The sequence below is a fragment of the Acipenser ruthenus genome, chromosome 23, assembly GCF_902713425.1.
Source record: "Acipenser ruthenus chromosome 23, fAciRut3.2 maternal haplotype, whole genome shotgun sequence".
NCBI lineage: Eukaryota > Metazoa > Chordata > Actinopteri > Acipenseriformes > Acipenseridae > Acipenser > Acipenser ruthenus.
The window spans coordinates 30,056,857-30,077,978 of NC_081211.1; the positions used below are offsets into that span (position 1 = coordinate 30,056,857).

The following is a 21,122-nucleotide window of genomic DNA, read 5'->3' on the forward strand; positions in this document are numbered from 1 at the left end:
TGTGAGGAGCCGTCACCAGTGAAGCCAGAGAAGATGAAGTTCTCATGATGTGAGGAGCCGTCACCAGTGAAGCCAGAGAAGATGAAGTTCTCATGATGTGAGGAGCCGTCACCAGTGAAACCAGAGAAGATGAAGTTCTCATGATGTGAGGAGCCGTCACCAGTGAAGCCAGAGAAGATGATGTTCTCATCATGCTCTGCACTGCACCTCAGTGTCCATTCCATCTCCCTTTCTCTAATTACCATGCAGTCCCATTTTAATACATTTCTATATTTCTAAATGAAATAAAACAGAATATATATATATATATATATATATATATATATATATATATATATATATATATATAATTTACCTTATATATGCCAGCTCTTAACGTTTCCACTATAACTAAAGTACAGTTACTCTCAGTACTGGCATGTTAAAGCTTTATATACCAATAACAGTGGTTACAATATGAGGGAAGTTGTGTTTTTTTTATCAACTTGGCCGCAGTCTTTTGTAGCCTCAGGACCTATTCAATCCCACATGTGAAATATTCCGGATCCGTACAAAGCAAGTCTTGCAAGTGAGTGTGTCTACAGCAGCCAGTCTATTGAGTCTCAAGCAGATAGAGTCCACATTGCCCCTTGTCCTGGCTGGAGCACCAGCTACAGATCACAGTGAGAATGAAGAGGCCGGGTAGGATTTCACATGAGGAAAGGCATGACTTTCTCATTTAATGGAAGGAGATGAGACCATGCTACGAAGCTGGCTCCCGACACATTGGAAAATAGTTTGTTCTCAAGATCAAAGCGAATCCTGTCTGATTGGAGTCAGGATAGATTAGAAAGGTAAAGGACAGATAGAAATCATGGGGAGGAAGCTTTCCTTTAATATTATCACCGCCCCATCATCATCCACGCTACGGCACCGATGATGATGAGGATGAGGGTGAGGGTGGTGATGTCAGTTTTTCCAAGACTTGGCGCTTCATTTGTGGTTTTGGCTTCGCTTCATAATAACATGTTAAAAAAATAGAGCCTGAAGTAATTCTTGTGACATTTCTTTTTTTTTAAACTAGTGGTACAAATTACTCTTGAGTTCTTGCTGATGAACGGTCCAAACTATTTGAAGCTGTTTAGTTTTTTAATCTGACGGGGTGGGGGTTCTTCCCCCGCAAATTCTCTTTTAATTTGTCAAAAACTGAGAGTCTTTTGTCTCTCTCTCTCTCTCTCTCTCGCTCTCTCTCTCGCTCTCTCTCGCTCTCTCCCTCTCTCCCTCTCTCTCTCTCTCCCTCTCTCCCTCTCTCTCTCTCTCCCTCTCTCTCTCTCTCCCTCTCTCTCTCCCTCTCTCTCTCTCTCCCTCTCCCTCTCCCCTCTCTCTCTCTCTCTCTCTCTCTCACTCTCTGTAACACACACAGGAGGCCACATATACAGCAAACAGAATTCTAATTTTGTGAAAGGCTTTCCCCAGAGAATTTGAATTGTTAAGCTGCGCACTTTTTAGCGGTTGGGGCTTTGATGTTTGAAATCAGGACAGTTGTTTTTGTTTGTATCGTTGCTTATCACTTTAATGCCTTCTCCTGTCTCCACCGCTCCGCAAGACTCAGACTCCACCGGCCATTCCAACACTAACAGGCCCTGCAGCCAGGGACTCCATTGCCGCCAGACTCCGCTGATAAGAATGATGGATGGGAGCAGCTCTGGCTCCGTGGCCCAGCAGCTTCCTGGGAGCTAGAGATAGCCTAGCTGGTTCAGTAGGGGCTAATGGGAACCCCTGTTACTTTGAGAAGCTGGAGCTTGAGCCAAAAAAAAAATTCACTTCAACAGATGTAATAGTCCTTAAAAGCATTTTTCAATTGTTAGTCAAATGCTGTCACACAAGAGAACTAGGATATCTGTTGTCTATGTTGGCAGAAAAGTGTAATAGTTGTAGAAACACACACTTAGGAAATGCATTTGAAGTCCGTAAAGGCAGCAGTGTGGAGTAGTGGTTAGGGCTCTGGACTCTTGACCGGAGGGTCGTGGGTTCAATCCCTGGTAGGGGACATTGCTGCTGTACCCCTGAGCAAGGTACTTTACCTAGATTGCTCTAGTAAAAACCCAACTGTATAAATGGTTAATTGTATGAAAAACAAAATGTGTAAAAAATAATGTAATTGTATGTATAATGATAGACCTTCCACTCCAGGTCTTTGTTCCAACCCTGTTGTAAATGGTTTAATTGAACCCATGAACACTCCACCTAGACCCTGAAGTGGTTCATGATCTCATTTTACCTGTAAAACCTGGAGTGGAATGGCCCTCCAGGACCGAGATTGGACAACCCTGGGTTATTGGGACAAAGATCAGCGCAATGATGGGTTCATAGTGCTCTGAGAAAGCCAGTGGAGGTGTGATGAAGACTGGGCTGCTGGTTCATAGTGCTCTGAGAAAGCCAGTGGAGGTGTGATGAAGACTGGGCTGCTGGTTCATAGTGCTCTGAGAAAGCCAGTGGAGGTGTGATGAAGACTGGGCTGCAGGATAGTGCAGAGTTTGGTTGTTTCATCGACTGTAGTACAGAACCTGCTGGCAGTCAGCCTCTCATCCACATTTACACTGGACTCTTAGGATGGCTTTAAGCCATAACAGCATAAGAAAGGCGTACCTTATTTGGTCTTATTGCATCACTTGTTTGGTCGTTTAACCCAGATGTTTGTCCCAGTGCCAATACGGTTGGCATGGTGTTGTGTATTGAAGCATCCCTGGCAACAACACGACACCAGACACCAAACTCCAGCACTCATTTCAAAGTCATATTGGTAACTTAATCAGCAGAAGAAAACATTCTTCTAAATGATCATACTGTTTTAATGTAATGTGCTACATGCTTTATTCCTCCCATTTGTTTTTCAAAGAGTTTCTTGGTATTTTTGATGTCTTTAAGAAAGCTGTATAAAAGCCACAAAGTTCCAGTTGGGATTGATTTGTTTTCAAGGCTGGCTGGAAGTCTGTGCGGCTCCTTGTAAGGGCAGCCCTGTGATTCATTAATTACATAACCGACCGGAGGAAGAAGAAAACCTAGCAAAGGAATTTCAAACTCCTTTCTGTTTGCGATGTGCTTTTGTGCGCCTCAGTAAATCCTGTCTCTTTCTGGCTGGATTTCAGTTTCTCTTCAGCAGTTGAAGGTGCACTGGGCTGTCTTCTTGTTCTCGTTGCTTTCAGAGGTGAAGATGTGACCTGGCGTGACCTGCACGGTACAGCGGGATTTTGGGGATCAGTGTATTGAAACCAGTTGAACTGTGAACCCTAACCTAACGGTCTGCTGACTGTGGTCCTGTATTAAAGAACCATGGAAGCACAAAGGCAGCTATAATGAGATCTGATTGGCAGATCTGTACCCATGTAGTAATGGTGTCACATTGGTATAGCCCAACACACATTGGTGATCCATTGAGGTATCAGAATCAGGACCAGTTTGCAGTCCTATCAGAACCCCTGTGCAATCACCCATTGTGTTTCCTTTCATGGTGATGGGTCTGCTCGGGCTGACAATCAGAACTCCAATGTTATTTTTAAACATTCTGTACGTGAAGTTCCTAATGACACTCCAAGGTTCTAGAGCTAAGGGACTAGCAGTCCCGTCCCATTATTGTAAAGTGTGCAGTCATCTCCACTGGTACTTCAGTACAGTTCAACCCACAGTCCACACCAGAGGCTGTTGGCAGGGAGTAGGGCCGTGTGGGAATATTCCATAATATCTCACCTATCTAATCATTTGAGCTCAAGTACGCAGGGATAGGGAGATTTATCTAAAGAATTCCGCTCTCGTGAAACTCGAGATACACTTCACTTTGATGCATGTGTTTCTGTTGCAGTGTATTCCTGATTGCATGTGTTTTATCAGTGGCTTGATTAATACAGGCAGGGCTCTGGTGCTGGTGGTGCTGCTCCGGGTGGGAATGCTGGTGTTTCAGTCCGCACTCCCAGGCTTGTGTGCTGTGACAGGTAGAGCAGTGTGGCTCCGGGTGGTGAAGTGGGAGCTCTCGTCTATCAAGTGTGTGGAAAGACAACGTGTGAATAGGCTGGAGCTTTAGGTACCTGATTTCTCATGGAAATACACTGGTGGTCTTCTAGCTTCTGAGCTGCATGACCAAGAGCTTTTTAATAGTAGCTCTACCTGACAGGGATTAAAAGCATGCTTCATGCTCAGTGCTGGAAACACACCTGCCTAGCTAGCCTGTGTGATTGAGGCTGGGATCACACCTGCCCAGCTAGCCTGTGTGATTGAGGCTGGGATCACACCTGCCCAGCCAGTCTGTGTGATTGAGGCTGGGATCACACCTACCCAGCAAGCCTGTGTGATTGAGGCTGGGATCACACCTGCCCAGCCAGCCTGTGTGATTGAGGCTGGGATCACACCTGCCCTGCCAGCCTGTGTGATTGAGGCTGGGATCACACCTGCCCTGCCAGCCTGTGTGATTGAGGCTGGGATCACACCTGCCCTGCCAACCTGTGTGATTGAGGCTGGGATCACACCTGCCCTGCCAGCCTGTGTGATTAAGGCTGGGTTTCATGCTCACAGCTGGAATGTGTGCTCAGCCCTCACAGAGGCTATTAGGGTGCACACCTCCTCCAGAACGCAGTGCAGATAAGACCAATTGAAAAAGAAAAGCACTTTCTTAATGCAGAGACCATTATTTCATTCGAATCTCATTCGCTACTTTAACTCTTCAAACTCAAGAAACTCGTAACCAGCTTTTCGATAGATGAATGGTTCTCAATCGTGTCTTGGAGGGGAGAGAGGGGTGTGGGGTGTGGGGTGTGCAGTGTGGGGTGTGGGGTGTGGGTTAAAGTGTCTGCATAAGAAAAATCACCCTGTTAAATTCTCTTAATAAACCCTTAACAATAGTACATTTGCACAGTATGTTTGCTCTTTGTCCCATGCTTTCCCCTGGTTATACTATGCATTTACCAGAGTTATCAATGTTGTTTTTTCTATATGCTTTACCTCTCTGGGCTTTACAATGCTTACCTCTGCTTTACTGTGCATTCCCTATGCAGTGTGCTGTATTACACTTTACAATGCTTACCTCTGCTTTACTGTGCATTCCCTATGCAGTGTGCTTTATTACACTTTACAATGTTTACCTCTGCTTTACTGTGCATTCCCTATGCAGTGTGCTGTATTACACTTTACAATGCTTACCTCTGCTTTACTGTGCATTCCCTATGCAGTGTGCTGTATTACACTTTACAATGCTTACCTCTGCTTTACTGTGCATTCCCTATGCAGTGTGCTGTATTACACTTTACAATGCTTACCTCTGCTTTACTGTGCATTCCCTATGCAGTGTGCTTTATTACACTTTACAATGTTTACCTCTGCTTTACTGTGCATTCCCTATGCAGTGTGCTTTATTACACTTTACAATGTTTACCTCTGCTTTACTGTGCATTCACTATGCAGTGTGCTGTATTACACTTTACAATGCTTACCTCTGCTTTACTGTGCATTCACTATGCAGTGTGCTTTATTACACTTTACAATGCTTACCTCTGCTTTACTGTGCATTCACTATGCTGTATTACCCTTTGCTATGCTTTTACTATGGGAAACTTTTACGAGGGAGAATGACGCTGTCTTTTTTAGTGTTTCCTGTAAATAGCAGTGCCTTCACTGTGTATAAAAAGCCATGTTTTCCAGGACACCGTGTGCATTGGGGTATCTCACTGAAGCCAGTGCTGCTGTTGCATCCATAGCTGTGCTTTCTCTCAATGGTTTTAATGGTTAATCGCTGGCAGGGGATCTGGTGAATATTTCCAGCTGTTTAGTCTACCAATCAGAATGGTGACAAAGAGTCTGCGGGGCTGGAGAGGCAGGGTGCTTCTGGGACCCCCCCCCCAACCCCCCGACCCTGCCAGAGCTTGTGGGCTACAGTTTATCCTCAGCTTTGACAGAAGCATTACCAAAACATGATTTAAACTTTTACAATACCGGGGTCTGCTTAATATTACAGTGCTGCTGATTTCACAAGGTACTTCAGTTCCCAGTCCATCCACATGCAGTGCAGAGCATCTTACTGTGTTAACACAATGTGTGTGTGTGTGTGTGTGTGTGTGTGTGTGTGTGTGTGTATACACACAGGGAGCACAGTACCACAACACTGAGAGTCCAGAGCTTTCTTCACACTGATCTGCAGGGAGCACAGTACCAGAGCACTGAGAGTCCTGCCAGAGGTCATGTTAAACTCCTCTGTGCTGTTTGTACCATAACAAGGTAAAGCAAGATAGAGAAACCCATTCAACAGCTCAATATTAGAGGAAGCAGATCAGCTAATACTGTCTGTTGACAGAATGGAGATACTGTAATAGAAAAGCTGCAAAAGGCTTGCAAAGAAATACTTATCAGCGGTCTTCTCTCTGTGGCAGAACCACAGCGGCTCCCCCTACTGGTCATTGATGGTAATACCTGTATGGCTGTGTCTAACACAATAGAAAGACGGAAGTCTAACTGCACACTTGTAGGAATGCCTTGGCCATTTCAGAAGTCTCTTAGAAGTCAAAGTTTTTGCCAAGTTTCTTTTTCAGTTTTACAATAAATAAATAATATCTGTATCCGCCAAAAAAAAAAAAAAAAAAAGAAATGAAAAAGCCTCAATCCCTAATTTCACCACCGCTGTGTGTTTTGTAGAGAAGGGTGCGTTTAGGGTTAGGGTACAGCACAGGAAGTGTCCTTTAGGGTCCTGCAGGATCGCATTTAAAGCAGGCAGGGAATCCACCTTGCAGACTGCTGTTAATATCTGCCATGCTCCTTCAGCTCTGAGGTGTGGCCTGATAGAGGGACACAGACACGGGGAACATGAACGGCTGTAGGGATTCTGATAGGAAGATCCATCTGCAAATACACTAACACTTTACATCAAGTGTCTAATCACTGTGTATTTACAGAGCAGTTACTTAGTGAACACACGTGTACTTACACACAATTACAATGTTAGTGTACATAGTTACAATGCACTTCATGTGAATTATTTTTTATTTTGTATGATATAAGTCTAACCCTAACCCTTTTCTGTAAACACCCCAATAGCTGCCAAATTAAAAGTTTTGATCATGAGCCAAGAGTGTAAACCCTCATCCCTTTTCAAGGACGCTTGAAAGAAAATTCTCTTGCTTTCTTTTGTTCTTTATTTGTGGCACGTGATCATTTTGAACCCCTCGTATGCCCCTTGCTTTGCATGGTTCTGCAGTGCGTCTCGCAGCAGGCAGCTCCTCGGGCTGTAATGTTAGAGTCAGGCTGCCACCTCTTAGCTAAATATTTAGGAATGTGACTGCCAGGGCTCAGTAATGAAAGGCTGTGCTGTCCCTCGTGGATCAGCCCCCACTCTCACTCCCTGCTCTGCACAGACACACACAGCTCAGGCTGAACGCTGGAATGAAGTTGCAGGGTTGTGTTTGTGTATTGGTCCTAGCAGAGGTCCTGTGATAATGTGTGTGCTAGATTACTCCCTGCATTATATCCCACACTGGGATCTGCAGGTACTGGAAGTGGCTGCCTCTGACACTGAGGGGATTCTGTTCCTCATGGCTTTCCCTGGTAAAGAGGTTCAGGCACACTGTATTTCAGTCCCCAGGTACTCCTAGACTCAATTCCACTACAGAGCTGGATTCTTCTGAGCAGCATGGGAAGGTTTGCAAGACGTTTCTCATAATTAGAATAACAGTTTTATGAAGTAGGTAACATGCTTTGTAACTCTACTTAGCATTGCACACAATCCTGTTTATAATTTATTCATTCTTCCTATTGTAAAAAAAAAGGGAGATACCACCAAACATAAAACAATTGGGTTTCCGTCCCTAAGCTGTCTAATGGTGTGGTTATTTGTTTAAATGCGCTCTTTGAAACCACAGAGTTTTATAGCTGAGCTCAGTGCCAATTCTCCAGTCACAATACAGCTGTTTTCCATCTTTGCAAGAAATTGCAGCTCGGTCTTTTTGAAGCTCTTTCCAATTACAAAGATGAAGAGATGAAACAGTGTGGATGAGGAGATGATTACCTGGATCATGTCATGCATGACCAGGCTGGAGCCTTCACAGTACTTGGGAGAGTTCACTGCTGCGCTGAGTTTGTACAGACAGGTGATCATAGGGGCTGGCATGGGGCTGTCTGTCTACTGATTGACATCTTGGGATATTTTATGAACCGTGAGGTGTGATGAAACTCCAGTGATTGTGACATGTGGCATCTTAACGAGAGGGTTCCTTCCTCCTTGCTTTTTATCACACAACCTTGGGTTCATTTTTAACACTGACTCGTTGTAAAATGTTAAAGTTTTTCACGTACATTGTCACCTAACCTGCAACTTTTTTACTTTCAAATATAATAGGAATAGTGGAAACCTAAAGCCTTAAATAATTCAATTTCTTTAAGGCATGAGCTAATGCAAGCTTAAGCAGAGAGTAGTTATACAGTGATGATCTTCTGCATAGGAACGTATTACTGCAGCCCTAAACTAGCAAGACAGAATATGATTAGGAGGTCTTCATACTGAGCCAGTCAATATTCAGAGCTCATGATCACACACATACGTACTGTAGAAGCACATTGCCAAGGCCCCAGCTTAGTGGAATAGGATTCAGTCTGGCACGCTGCTGCATCCAGTCCAGTTTGCACTCTCCCTCTTCAGCCATGTGCAGCACCAAACCCCCGTTCAGTTTGCACTCTCCCTCTTCATGTGCAGCACCAAACCCCCGTTCAGTTTGCACTCTCCCTCTTCAGCCATGTGCAGCACCAAACCCCTGTTCAGTTTGCACTCTCCCTCTTCATGTGCAGCACCAAACCCCTGTTCAGTTTGCACTCTCCCTCTTCATGTGCATCACCAAACCCCCGTCCAGTTTGCACTCTCCCTCTTCATGTGCATCACCAAACCCCCGTCCAGTTTGCACTCTCCCTCTTCAGTCATGTGCAGCACCAAACCCCCGTCCAGTCTGCACTCTCCCTCTTCATGTGCAGCACCAAACCCCCGTTCAGTTTGCACTCTCCCTCTTCATGTGCATCACCAAACCCCCGTTCAGTTTGCACTCTCCCTCTTCATGTGCATCACCAAACCCCCGTCCAGTTTGCACTCTCCCTCTTCATGTGCATCACCAAACCCCCGTTCAGTTTGCACTCTCCCTCTTCATGTGCATCACCAAACCCCCGTCCAGTTTGCACTCTCCCTCTTCATGTGCATCACCAAACCCCCGTCCAGTTTGCACTCTCCCTCTTCAGTCATGTGCAGCACCAAACCCCCGTTCAGTTTGCACTCTCCCTCTTCATGTGCAGCACCAAACCCCCATTCAGTTTGCACTCTCCCTCTTCAGTCATGTGCAGCACCAAACCCCCGTTCAGTTTGCACCCTCCCTCTTCATGTGCAGAACCAAACCCCCGTTCAGCGGTGCTTACACAGGGCTCCTCCAGTTTACATAGCGCTTCCTCCAGTTTACACAGGGCTCCTCCAGTTTACACAGGGCTCCTCCAGTTTACACAGGGCTCCTCCAGTTTACATAGCGCTTCCTCCAGTTTACACAGCGCTCCTCCAGTTTACACAGGGCTCCTCCAGTTTACACAGGGCTCCTCCAGTTTACACAGGGCTCCTCCAGTTTACACAGCGCTCCTCCAGTTTACACAGTGCTTCCTCCAGTTTACACAGGGCTCCCTCCAGTTTACACAGGGCTCCTACAGTTTACACAGGGCTCCTCCAGTTTACACAGCGCTTCCTCCAGTTTACACAGCGCTTCCTCCAGTTTACACAGCGCTTCCTCCAGTTTACACAGGGCTCCTACAGTTTACACAGCGCTCCTCCAGTTTACACAGTGCTTCCTCCAGTTTACACAGCGCTCCCTCCAGTTTACACAGCGCTCCTCCAGTTTACACAGCGCTCCTCCAGTTTACACAGCGCTTCCTCCAGTTTACACAGCGCTTCCTCCAGTTTACACAGGGCTCCTCCAGTTTACACAGCGCTCCTCCAGTTTACACAGGGCTCCTCCAGTTTACACAGGGCTCCTCCAGTTTACACAGCACTTCCTCCAGTTTACACAGCGCTTCCTCCAGTTTACACAGGGCTCCTCCAGTTTACACAGCGCTCCTCCAGTTTACACAGGGCTCCTCCAGTTTACACAGCGCTTCCTCCAGTTTACACAGCGCTTCCTCCAGTTTACACAGGGCTCCTCCAGTTTACACAGCGCTTCCTCCAGTTTACACAGCGCTTCCTCCAGTTTACACAGCGCTCCTCCAGTTTACACAGCGCTTCCTCCAGTTTACACAGCGCTCCTCCAGTTTACACAGCGCTTCCTCCAGTTTACACAGCGCTTCCTCCAGTTTACACAGCGCTTCCTCCAGTTTACACAGCGCTCCTACAGTTTACACAGGGCTCCTCCAGTTTACACAGCGCTCCCTCCAGTTTACACAGCGCTTCCTCCAGTTTACACAGGGCTCCTCCAGTTTACACAGCGCTCCTCCAGTTTACACAGCGCTTCCTCCAGTTTACACAGCGCTCCTCCAGTTTACACAGCGCTTCCTCCAGTTTACACAGCGCTTCCTCCAGTTTACACAGCGCTTCCTCCAGTTTACACAGCGCTCCTACAGTTTACACAGGGCTCCTCCAGTTTACACAGCGCTCCCTCCAGTTTACACAGCGCTTCCTCCAGTTTACACAGCGCTCCCTCCAGTTTACACAGGGCTCCTACAGTTTACACAGGGCTCCTACAGTTTACACAGTGCTTCCTCTAGTTTATACAGGGCTCCTCCAGTTTACACAGCGCTCCTCCAGTTTACACAGCGCTCCTCCAGTTTACACAGGGCTCCTCCAGTTTACACAGGGCTCCACCAGTTTACACAGCGCTTCCTCCAGTTTACACAGAGCTTCCTCCAGTTTACTTTTTTACCAAAATGAAATAATCATATATGCATCACTGAAGTTAACATTTCATAGGGCTGACTGTATTTCATTTAAAATAGTGAGTTCTCAGTTTATCAATTGCTTTTCTTCGTCATTATATATGTATGTATGTATGTATTAAAATGGGAGAGAGGAAACGAGCCCTGCTGTAGAAAATCTCCCGAGCAGAACAATTGAAATGAAGCTGAGAGCACTGTCCAGAGCAGCCTGGCTGGGCACAGTACAGACCCAGCGAGGACGCAGCACAGCTTGTTTGATTTAAACAATCCGATTAGCAGAGAGTGAGCAAATTAAAAGTGCAAACCCTTTTGAGTCCCGCGGCTCAGCAGTAAATTGCAGGGGGAAAAATCCCAGATTTTAAATCATGCGTCCTTCGGGGAGCGCAGCAACAGAAGCCCCTGTGTGAGGGGCCAGAACAAAGACCGGGGCTTCAGACAGGCCACAGCCTCCACCAATTAACATTCCTCCTGGCTTTACGAGCAGCCCTAGGCCCGCCCCTTCACTCTCACCTCGTAAAAGTCACAAACATCAATTCTTGTAAACCACAACTGTCATTATAATCCCATTAGGAACAAACCGTGGAGCAATTTGCAGTGTAAACTCAGGCAAAACTGCCAACTGTGGATCCCTCAGTAAAACGTTCAAACTCCTGCAGAACAAATGAGAACGTTTATTGGGTATAATTTGCCACAACGGTGTAGTTGTAGATTTGGGTTTCGTGCTGCCCTGGGATTTCATTCGAGGGGTGAGGGAAACTCAGCAAGATAACGTTTCCCATTCTGAAATGTGTCAATAAATGCATTTTAAACCTGCCCCGCAACACATGCTGTCTGTCCCTCTACGCCACAGGACAGAGCTATTTATAATAAAATGCATGTGTTTATATCGATATAACATGTACGAGATCATCTCGCTCTGTGCTTATCGTGACCCGTTGCTCTATGCTTGTGTATTACCTGGATATTTGACTGAATAATTGAAATTAACACCCCTTATAAAAGTTCCCTACAGTAAAAGCACAGCAGACTGTAATAAAGCACAGTGAAAGCATGGTGAAGCAGAGGTAAGCATTGTGACAAATAACGAGGTCTGGTAAAGCATAGTAATAAACATGGCAAACAGGGGTGAACACTAGTAAATGCACAGCACAGCATAACCATGGGGATGCATTGGGGGAACTGCACTCACAGCATGCAAGCATGCAGCCTGAAGCATTTATTACAGACGCACCTGAACATTGCTAGAAGGTGTGTGTGCAATATTGAAATGCAGCTCATAACATGTATCCCAGCTGCTGCCCGTTCCCCTCTGTCTTCCAGCAGCCCTAACAACATATCAAGTGATTTCCTCTGCAGGTTATTCGAGCTGTCTCTCCAGCGGTTTCTCATGACCGAATCACAGCTGCAGCAGGCTGGTTTTGCAGCATTCACTTAAAGAGCTCCAGCATCGACTCTGCCCTGAAGACATGTTCAGAATGTATACAGTTGTGCCTGATTAGCGTTCATCAGTGTATCATACAGAGCATACATCTCTCACAGCAGACGCGATGTCATAATACAAAGTAAACATTTATATATATAGGATACTGTATGCTTCCCTAAATATTAGTATTTTGAATTGAAGACACATTATTTGGAATCACTTACTGCTGCTTTTGTTCATGTTAAATACTGTTTTGGGCGAGGAGGGGGAGGGGGTTGTGTTTGCTGGTGGAGACTACAGCAGATGAGGGTTCAGCTTTACCCCCGAGATTCCTGCCAATTCCACTGGCCCTGGAGACGCGAACAAGCACTTCAGTGACATGTTAGCGACACCTTGTGGTAAGTCATTTACAATGCAATTCAAATGAGGATGACAAACACTGCAGAATGCCAGTGTGAAGTTTCAAATTCTCAATGGTATTGGCTAATGACAAGAAACGAATATACCTAAAACTGAGATTTAAATATCTAGCTTGTTATTTAAACCAACTGCAACCGACAGTTCTGTGGGTAGGAAACTCAACCACAGCAGAAAGCAGGTCAGTGATAAAACCAAACATGTTACAGTGTTTATATCAGCCTGTATCTCACACAGTGTGCAGGCTCTACTTACTGAGGTCCTGAGCACTGGCTGAGAGTGAAACAGATCATCTACACTTACTACAGTCTGCTTTTGAAACACATGTACACTGGGAACAGATCAACAGCAAAGACAATGAAGTGTTTAAATCATTTTGTATTGATTATGTATTATTATTTTCTTAATACTGCATAAGAAATGGTCACAACATTTATATTTTTATTAATTTAAAAAAATGATAATTTTATGAAAAAATAAAATCAAATAAATTTGCACCAGTTGAGCATTGAAGTGCAGAAGCGACTCTGATATATTGCGGCTCTGGTTTGAAGCTCAGTGGATATATTGTGACTCTTGTGGTGTTTCTCCCACAGATCACATAACACTTTTGGGGTACTCCATGTAGCTGGCTCCTGCCTGGGTCACCCTCAGCACTGCCCCATTCCTGCTGTCATCTGTCACCAACTGCAGAAAGTGTTCAGCCACCTGAGACGGTCTGTGGACACCAGAGGGACATTCAGCTCAGTCACGGGACACACCACAAATAAGCAAAGACTGCCTTCCCAGTGTCTGTGCAAATTCAATATTCCTCATAGAGATTATGACAGACAGCATCCACCTTTCAACAGTAAATAATCTCTAATCAGACAGGCGCTGTTACAAGACATCTAGTAGATGCAATAGATATAAGCATCGCCCCAAGGCAAGCGTGCTGTCAGTAATGTAACTGCAGCTGCTCCAGATCGCTAGAGGAAAGGATGTGTAAAAAAGCAGGAATGGCAAAAAGCAGACGAGGCGCACTTTGTATTGGATGCTGCTGATCCTTACAATCACGCTCTGCCACAGCACACTGCCACACTGTCACAGCACACTGCCCTCACACCACACTGCCACACCACACTGCCCTCACACCACACTGCCACACCACACCACACTGCCCTCACACCACACTGCCACAGCACACTGCCCTCACACCACACTGCCACACCACACTGCCACACCACACTGCCCTCACACCACACTGCCACAGCACACTGCCCTCACACCACACTGCCACACCACACCACACTGCCCTCACACCACACTGCCACAGCACACTGCCCTCACACCACACTACCACAGCACACTGCCACAGCACACTGCCCTCACACCACACTGCCCCCACACCACACTGCCACAGCACACTGCCACAGCACACTGCCCTCACACCACACTACCACAGCACACTGCCACAGCACACTGCCCTCACACCACACTGCCACACCACACTGCCATCACACCACACTGCCACAGCACACTGCCCTCACACCACACTGCCATCACACCACACTGCCACAGCACACTGCCACACCACACAGCACACTGCCACAGCACACTGCCCTCACACCACACTGCCCCCACACCACACTGCCACAGCACACTGCCACAGCACACTGCCCTCACACCACACTACCACAGCACACTGCCCTCACACCACACTGCCACACCACACTGCCATCACACCACACTGCCACAGCACACTGCCCTCACACCACACTGCCATCACACCACACTGCCACACCACACTGCCACACCACACAGCACACTGCCCTCACAACACCCTGCCCTCACACCACACTGCCACACCACACTGCCACACCACACTGCCCTCACACCACACTGCCACAGCACACTGCCCTCACACCACACTGCCATCACAACACACTGCCATCACACCACACTGCCACAGCACACTGCCCTCACACCACACTGCCCTCACACCACACTGCCACAGCACACCGCCCTCACACCACACTGCCCTCACACCACACTGCCCTCACACCACACTGCCCTTACAGCAGAGAACAGAATGAAACTCACTCTAACACTCCCATATGCTCCAGCAGTTTCTGTGTAGTTTGTCTGAGGTTGGAGAACTGTCCCATGAGATCGTCTGTGTTGAAAGTTTCCAGTATTTCCGTTTTTGCAAAAGAAGGACACAGCACATTTATCCGCACCCCATAGTCACTCACTCGAGAGGCATCCTGCGACACAGAGAAGGGAAAAGATGATTCAGTGTTGAACCCGCACAGCAAAGTTACTTCTACTACTGTGTGCTGTTCTTAAAACCCTGACAGAGCAAGGATATGCAGATATTCAATCCAGCTCTACTGTGTGCTGTTCTTAAAACCCTGACAGAGCAAGGATATGCAGATATTCAATCCAGCTCTACTGTGTGCTGTTCTTAAAACCCTGACAGAGCAAGGATATGCAGATATTCAATCCAGCTCTACTGTGTGCTGTTCTTAAAACCCTGACAGAGCAAGGATATGCAGATATTCAATCCAGCTCTACTGTGTGCTGTTCTTAAAACCCTGACAGAGCAAGGATATGCAGATATTCAATCCAGCTCTACTGTGTGCTGTTCTTAAAACCCTGACAGAGCAAGGATATGCAGATATTCAATCCAGCTCTACTGTGTGCTGTTCTTAAAACCCTGACAGAGCAAGGATATGCAGATATTCAATCCAGCTCTACTGTGTGCTGTTGCACCCTTGTCTGTTTCTCAGAAGGACACACAGGGCTAGATTCTCAAAGCTATTTACTTCAAATCACCGTTAGCGCGTTTTCTATCTGAAAGAAAAAAAATCATCATTTGCATTTCTAAAAGGAATAAAATACATTTTAGACTAATCACTCACAGGCCCCTAAATTAAATGTCAAAAAAGTGTGCTCTGAAATACAACCAAAAACTAAAAACTAAAGATGCTCAACAGAACTGAAGGTGGGTAGATATGGTGAGTGCTAACGAGAGGCTCTACCCTGGCCATGGCCAGCTCTCACTGATCCCAGTGCAACAGCACTGTACTGGAGTGTCCAATCTGTGTGCTGGAGGAAATCACATACTTTGTTTTTCTGACCTATGCATGCAGAACGAGAGGATTTGATTGGAAAGGTAAAGCGTTAACACTGAACCTACTGCTAAAGCCCGGCTGAATCCAACAACAGCATGCTTGGTGGCTGTGTAGACTGGTGCTGAGAGAAATGGACCCAGACCTGGTTAGGAGAGAAAACAAGCATTTAGAGCTTCTTAAAATGCAAGTGCAATGCACGGGTCCCTGTGTGTAGCATTGCACTTGTAACCTCCCTCCTAGGCTCCATTGTGGCTCCACTGCCTACAATGAAAATATGCATTGCATGTTTCCATGCATTTGCATGCTTTTGAATTACCTGCCATTGACGCGATGTTAACAATGACTCCCCCCTGGCCTTTATTCTGCTTCTTCATGTGCTGCAGAGCGAGATAGGAGCCTCTGATCACTCCATTCTGACAGGGGAAAGGAAACACACAGGCGCCATGGGGTATTTAACACAGTAACACATGGCCATATTAAAGAGCTTCCATTTCGATGTTCATCTGGAAATATTGTGGTCTCCTGAGCCTCTCATTAAGCTCAACGCCTCCAGCGCTGCTAAACTGTTTCACTTACCAGGTTGATATCCACCGTTCTTTCCCAGTTGCTCTCGTTCCCTATCCCTGCATTATTGCACACAATGTCCAGCCGTCCAAAGCTCTCCAGCGTCTTACGGAAAGCCTCTGAAAACACATGGCAGGGAGATGGGAAAAAGTCATGACAATGTTTCAAATCCATGTCTGCTATCAGTGTTTCAAGCCTCAAGACTGTACATGGTGTGCTGCCAGCAGCGGAGCAGTCTTGTTTCAGAGTCAAGGGGATTGCAGCATTTTTAAAACCTGACCTTCAACTTGTTCATGAGACTCTGGAAATTCAGCAGTGCTAATGTGTTGATTCTGATTTTTGTGTTTTGTGGTGCAACTTTTAAAAAGTTGAAGGAACGTGTAACAAAGTTGAGTTGTATTTGATGCAGACTCTAGAGAATGCTTTTTGATGCACAAGTGCTGGTTAGAAAGATCATTACCTTTAAGCTGTGTTTCTGAAGTGACATCGCAGGGGATGAAGCAGGTACGGTCTGAACCATACTCTTCATCTAAAGCAGCTTTCAGTTTATTTCCTGTGGGCACGTTGATATCCAAGAGGCTCACCTGAAATGGGACAAAAAGGCTTCTTAAAAACACCGGCTGTTCCGAATTCAGGAAATCCTGTAACCATGACAAGGGAAGTTTGGAAGTATACTTTATGTTAATGAAATATTACCATCAGTATTAATCAGCTTGACCTATATTCTGATACAGAGGAATGTCCGTACCAGGTTCCACTGCATATATACAGATACATGCTTTTCAGTACACAGCTAGAAGGGGTGAGAAAGCTACATGTATTCACTTACTGGACTCGGAGGTCATTTCAAAGCAGAGTATTGAAAGCTCAGCCCAAATAAACTGTCAAAATAACAAACCCCAAAGCTTTCCTCTGGTTGACAACTTCCTTTCCAGGAAGTTATTTTAGTCTCTAGCCTCTTGTTGTGTAACGCACTGAAAGCTGATCTCTACGCTTTCTATGCCCTTTGCCACTCATAGCCTAGTCATATGAATACCTCACCTTTGCTCCATGTTTCAGTAGGATCTCTGCGAAGGCTTTCCCCAGCCCCTGCGAGCCCCCAGTGACAAGGGCAACTTTTCCACTCAGAGCCATTTATCCTGAAAGGGTGACAAGAACACAGCAGACGACACAGTTAGTATGGGAGTCCTGTGCGACTCTGACCTGCACAACGCCTCCCATATCACCTGTTTTTTTGCTGTGCATCTTGCTATGCTTTTCCCAGGGTAAAGCACATTCAGTGTGACTTTATAAAGGGCATGCTTGGGATTTCATCACCGCCATTGCATGTGTGAACGGGTATTTTAAAGCATTTTTTAAACGTCTCTGAGACGGCTCAGTAGCGGCACTTGTGTGTGAAAGTGGAGTCACGCAGCTCTGTGCCCAGTCTGTGTTCTAAACGAACACTCAGCAGAGCTGAACTTCCTGTATTTTGGGGGTTTTGGCAACGAGGAAAAAGGATTTCCTCTTTCTGTGTGTCCCACGCAATATATATATATATATATATATATATATATATATATATATATATATATATATATATATATATATAAAACAACAACGTGTAGAAATGGTTCCACTGCAGTTAAATATTTGCAATGTGCATTTTCAATACCTGTGTAAGCTGTAGCTTTTTATGTACAGGTTTGAAGACTCCTATTCTACACGCTTATTATTAAAGACTGCAAGCCTTAAAAACGCATCCAGTAAAAGAGCCCGTTCGCTTAGGGAATTATTTATTTTATTCTTTCATACATTTGTGTAATTCTTCGAATGGTGCAGCAGGTGCTTGTTTATCCCGAACAGCGGCAGCCGAGTCTGGCTTCCAAGCTCGTGTATTGCACATTGATTCAGTATTATTGTATTGTGCAATATTTTTGATACAGTTGCCTCGTAGTCGTGCTGCATGGATACACCCGTTTAACGTGTTCTCTGAACTGTGACGCGGAGCACGCCTAGTGCGCTTTCTGCGTCTTGTATAGCATTGCATTTGTGAAACACATTCCTTAGAGAACACGCTACATACGGGCAAGGCATACGCTGTCAACGGTGCTTACTTCTATTAGGATACAGCTTTCTATTATTATTACCAGCAGTAGTAGTTGTAGTATAAGTTCATATAATATATGTTTAGTTTTACGTACCCACGTTTAGAAGACTTTCTTGCTAACTTTGACTGGCAAAACGGCAGACGTCAGGAGCGCCCGATGTCAAAGTCCGCTTCTGAAGCAGATGTTGAGGGTTTCACAATTCAGCATGACTTGTGTTTATCATCACACGGTAACAAGAGGAGGGGCTTAGCGTTTCCACGCACAGCAATGCTGCTTTTAGGAAAGCCTCCCACTTACAGAGACACAAGAAAAGCATGGCTGAAATATCTGGAAAGAAATCTTGAGTGTGCAGAATTACTAATGCAAGTAACTGTCACAAAAGTAAGAATGCATCTGAAATGTATTTTCTAGACACATTTCTGTTCATTATTATTAATATTATTGCTAGTGCTAGTGCTAGTCTTAGTGTTTGCAGAGCAATCTGTATTTTGTGTGATAATAGATCTGAAGAGTTGATACTGTTTATAAATCATTCTAACAGGTTCATCACATTTGCATGTTATTATTGAGAACATTCTAACAGGTTCATCACATTTGCATGTTATTATTGAGAACATTCTAACAGGTTCGTCACATTTGCATGTTATTATTGAGAACATTCTAACAGGTTCATCACATTTGCATGTTATTATTGAGAACATTCTAACAGGTTCATCACATTTGCAGGTTATTATTGAGAACATTCTAACAGGTTCATCACATTTGCAGGGTTCTTATTTGGTGCACACATCACTTTTCTTTCTTCTTCTAAGATTCCTAATGCACAGGAGTTGAATCCACTTCAGGTTTTACTTTAGACCTAATTAGGGTAATCATAGAGACAGAGCCTCTGGGGAGTGACTCACAGTCATCGTTAGCTGGTTACTCACAGGGCTTTGTAACTGAAGCCTCATTCCCATCACTGCTTGCATGTCCCATCCAGATCAGATAATCTGCTGTCTCTTAAAACGACCTGGACACTTGGAAGTGGAAGATTTTAAGAGAGGCTGTGCCTCGACTCCAGGCTACATTCTAAGATAAAACAAGAAGAAACTAAACCAGAAAGACAAGCATTTAGACGAAGCCGTCCCTCAGTGCCACAGGTTCTGCCTTAGGCTGGGTATTAGTCCCCTCCCTGTGAAAGAACTGAAGTTCACACCACTGAGGACTGAGCATGCACTGCCTGTGTGGACTGACTTCAGCCAGTAGGTGGCAGTGTAGTAGATGGTTCCCGGGAAAACACCACAAGATTAGAGTTGGAATTAAAATCTGTATTTGCAGTACGTCCCCACAAGAGGGCATCGTAACAAGAACATTTCTGTTTCTCTGACGTGTCATTTGGCTCTGCACTTTACACTTTACACTAAACAGCTACAGCACCCTGTATTAAATATATACGCTTAAAAAGATGGTAATGTTGTGAGGGAAATAATAGACGCTCGAAAATTAAACAAGGGTTTAGGATATGTTCAATATTTCGAAATTCAAATATATTGTCATATATTCGGGGGCAGGACTGTATATTCCAAACACGTTAGAGATAAAGTTTGAGTTGCACCAGCATTAACCCCCCCCCCCCGGTCAAATACATTATATTGACTGACTCGGGCAGACTGAATATTCCCTGACTCCTGAGTGGCCCTGGCAAACACGTTGTCCTTGTCTACGAGAGCAAACAGCAGCATTTACTTCAGCAGAGTGTGTGGTGCAGGGCCACAGCTTTCACGTTCTTAAGATACAGCACCCTCTTTTAAAAGAACATGCACAAAGTGCCGGCATGCTTGAATGAAGCCCGTTTCACACCTGCGCTAGTTCATTGCTGGAAGGGCTGGAGGAATTGCGCCATTCAGAATGGCTCGGTTGTGTCTCTGATCTGAGATGCGTGGGCAGCAGGGCAGCCCGCTGTGTCAGCGGCAGTCTGACTGTTTGTAATCTTTGGCCTACATTGCTCAACGCACTGCAGCATTTCCCAATGCAATCCTAGCAGGAGGCTGCACTTCCCACAGCGATCTGTATCCACAAGTGTAAATGTACGTGGTGTTGCTCTGGACTGGGTGTGCAATGAGGCCGTCTCGATCTGATCCCTTCATGCTGTATGAACCCCACCCAGCCTGGGCTGCCAGCGCTGCAGAGTGGAATGCTAGCTGTCCCTGGCTGCTCTGTGCTGATTACTGTGTCCCCTCCCGTTCACCAAGATGCTATCTGAATGCTCTCAGCTGTCTGCTGGACCATCGTCTCAATGCTGTGCTGGCTTCGGCTGTCCAGATAAGGCAGGATCACACTTGCGCTTGTTTTGAAAACCTTGTCCTGCTGCATGTTTGCATTGAGGTATCCCTGTTGTTATTGGTTGAGAGTGATTGTTCGCTTGCTGTGCTGAGCTTTTGAATGGGGCTGGATTACCTGCACTGACGCCCCGTCTCTTTTCATAACAGAGAAGCTGCTCAGTTATATAATTAGTGACATAGTCAGAACGAAGACCCTGACTGGGAGTGGCTGAGTAGCCGACCCCAGATTAGACGATACATTAAATGAGCAGAACCATGAAACACTGCTGGGGCTCTGGGAATGGGA

General features: G+C 45.6%; 1 protein-coding gene across 1 annotated transcript; it reads right to left on the reverse strand.

The window, feature by feature from the left end:
- Positions 1 to 13,102: 13,102 nt before the first annotated feature.
- LOC117413065 (15-hydroxyprostaglandin dehydrogenase [NAD(+)]-like) lies at positions 13,103 to 18,755 on the reverse strand. Its single transcript, XM_058997254.1, has 8 exons — positions 18,606 to 18,755; positions 17,459 to 17,561; positions 16,883 to 17,001; positions 16,435 to 16,541; positions 16,175 to 16,271; positions 15,924 to 16,000; positions 14,825 to 14,988; positions 13,103 to 13,460 (listed from the first exon to the last, which is right to left on the reverse strand). Exons 2-8 carry the CDS (start codon positions 17,554 to 17,556, stop codon positions 13,340 to 13,342), a joined length of 783 nt encoding a protein of 260 aa, XP_058853237.1. The 5' UTR covers positions 17,557 to 17,561; positions 18,606 to 18,755; the 3' UTR covers positions 13,103 to 13,339.
- Positions 18,756 to 21,122: the final 2,367 nt, after the last annotated feature.

Coding starts and splice junctions, on each gene's coding strand:
- LOC117413065 (XM_058997254.1), bottom strand. CDS start 17,556: ATGGCTCTGAGTGGAAAAGTTGCCCTTGTCACTGGGGGCTCGCAGGGG. Junction 14,989..15,923: donor GATTCAGCCGGGCTTTAGCA/GTAGGTTCAGTG, acceptor TCTGTGTCGCAG/GATGCCTCTCGAGTGAGTGA. Junction 13,461..14,824: donor GAGCATATGGGAGTGTTAGA/GTGAGTTTCATT, acceptor TGGTGTCCACAG/ACCGTCTCAGGTGGCTGAAC.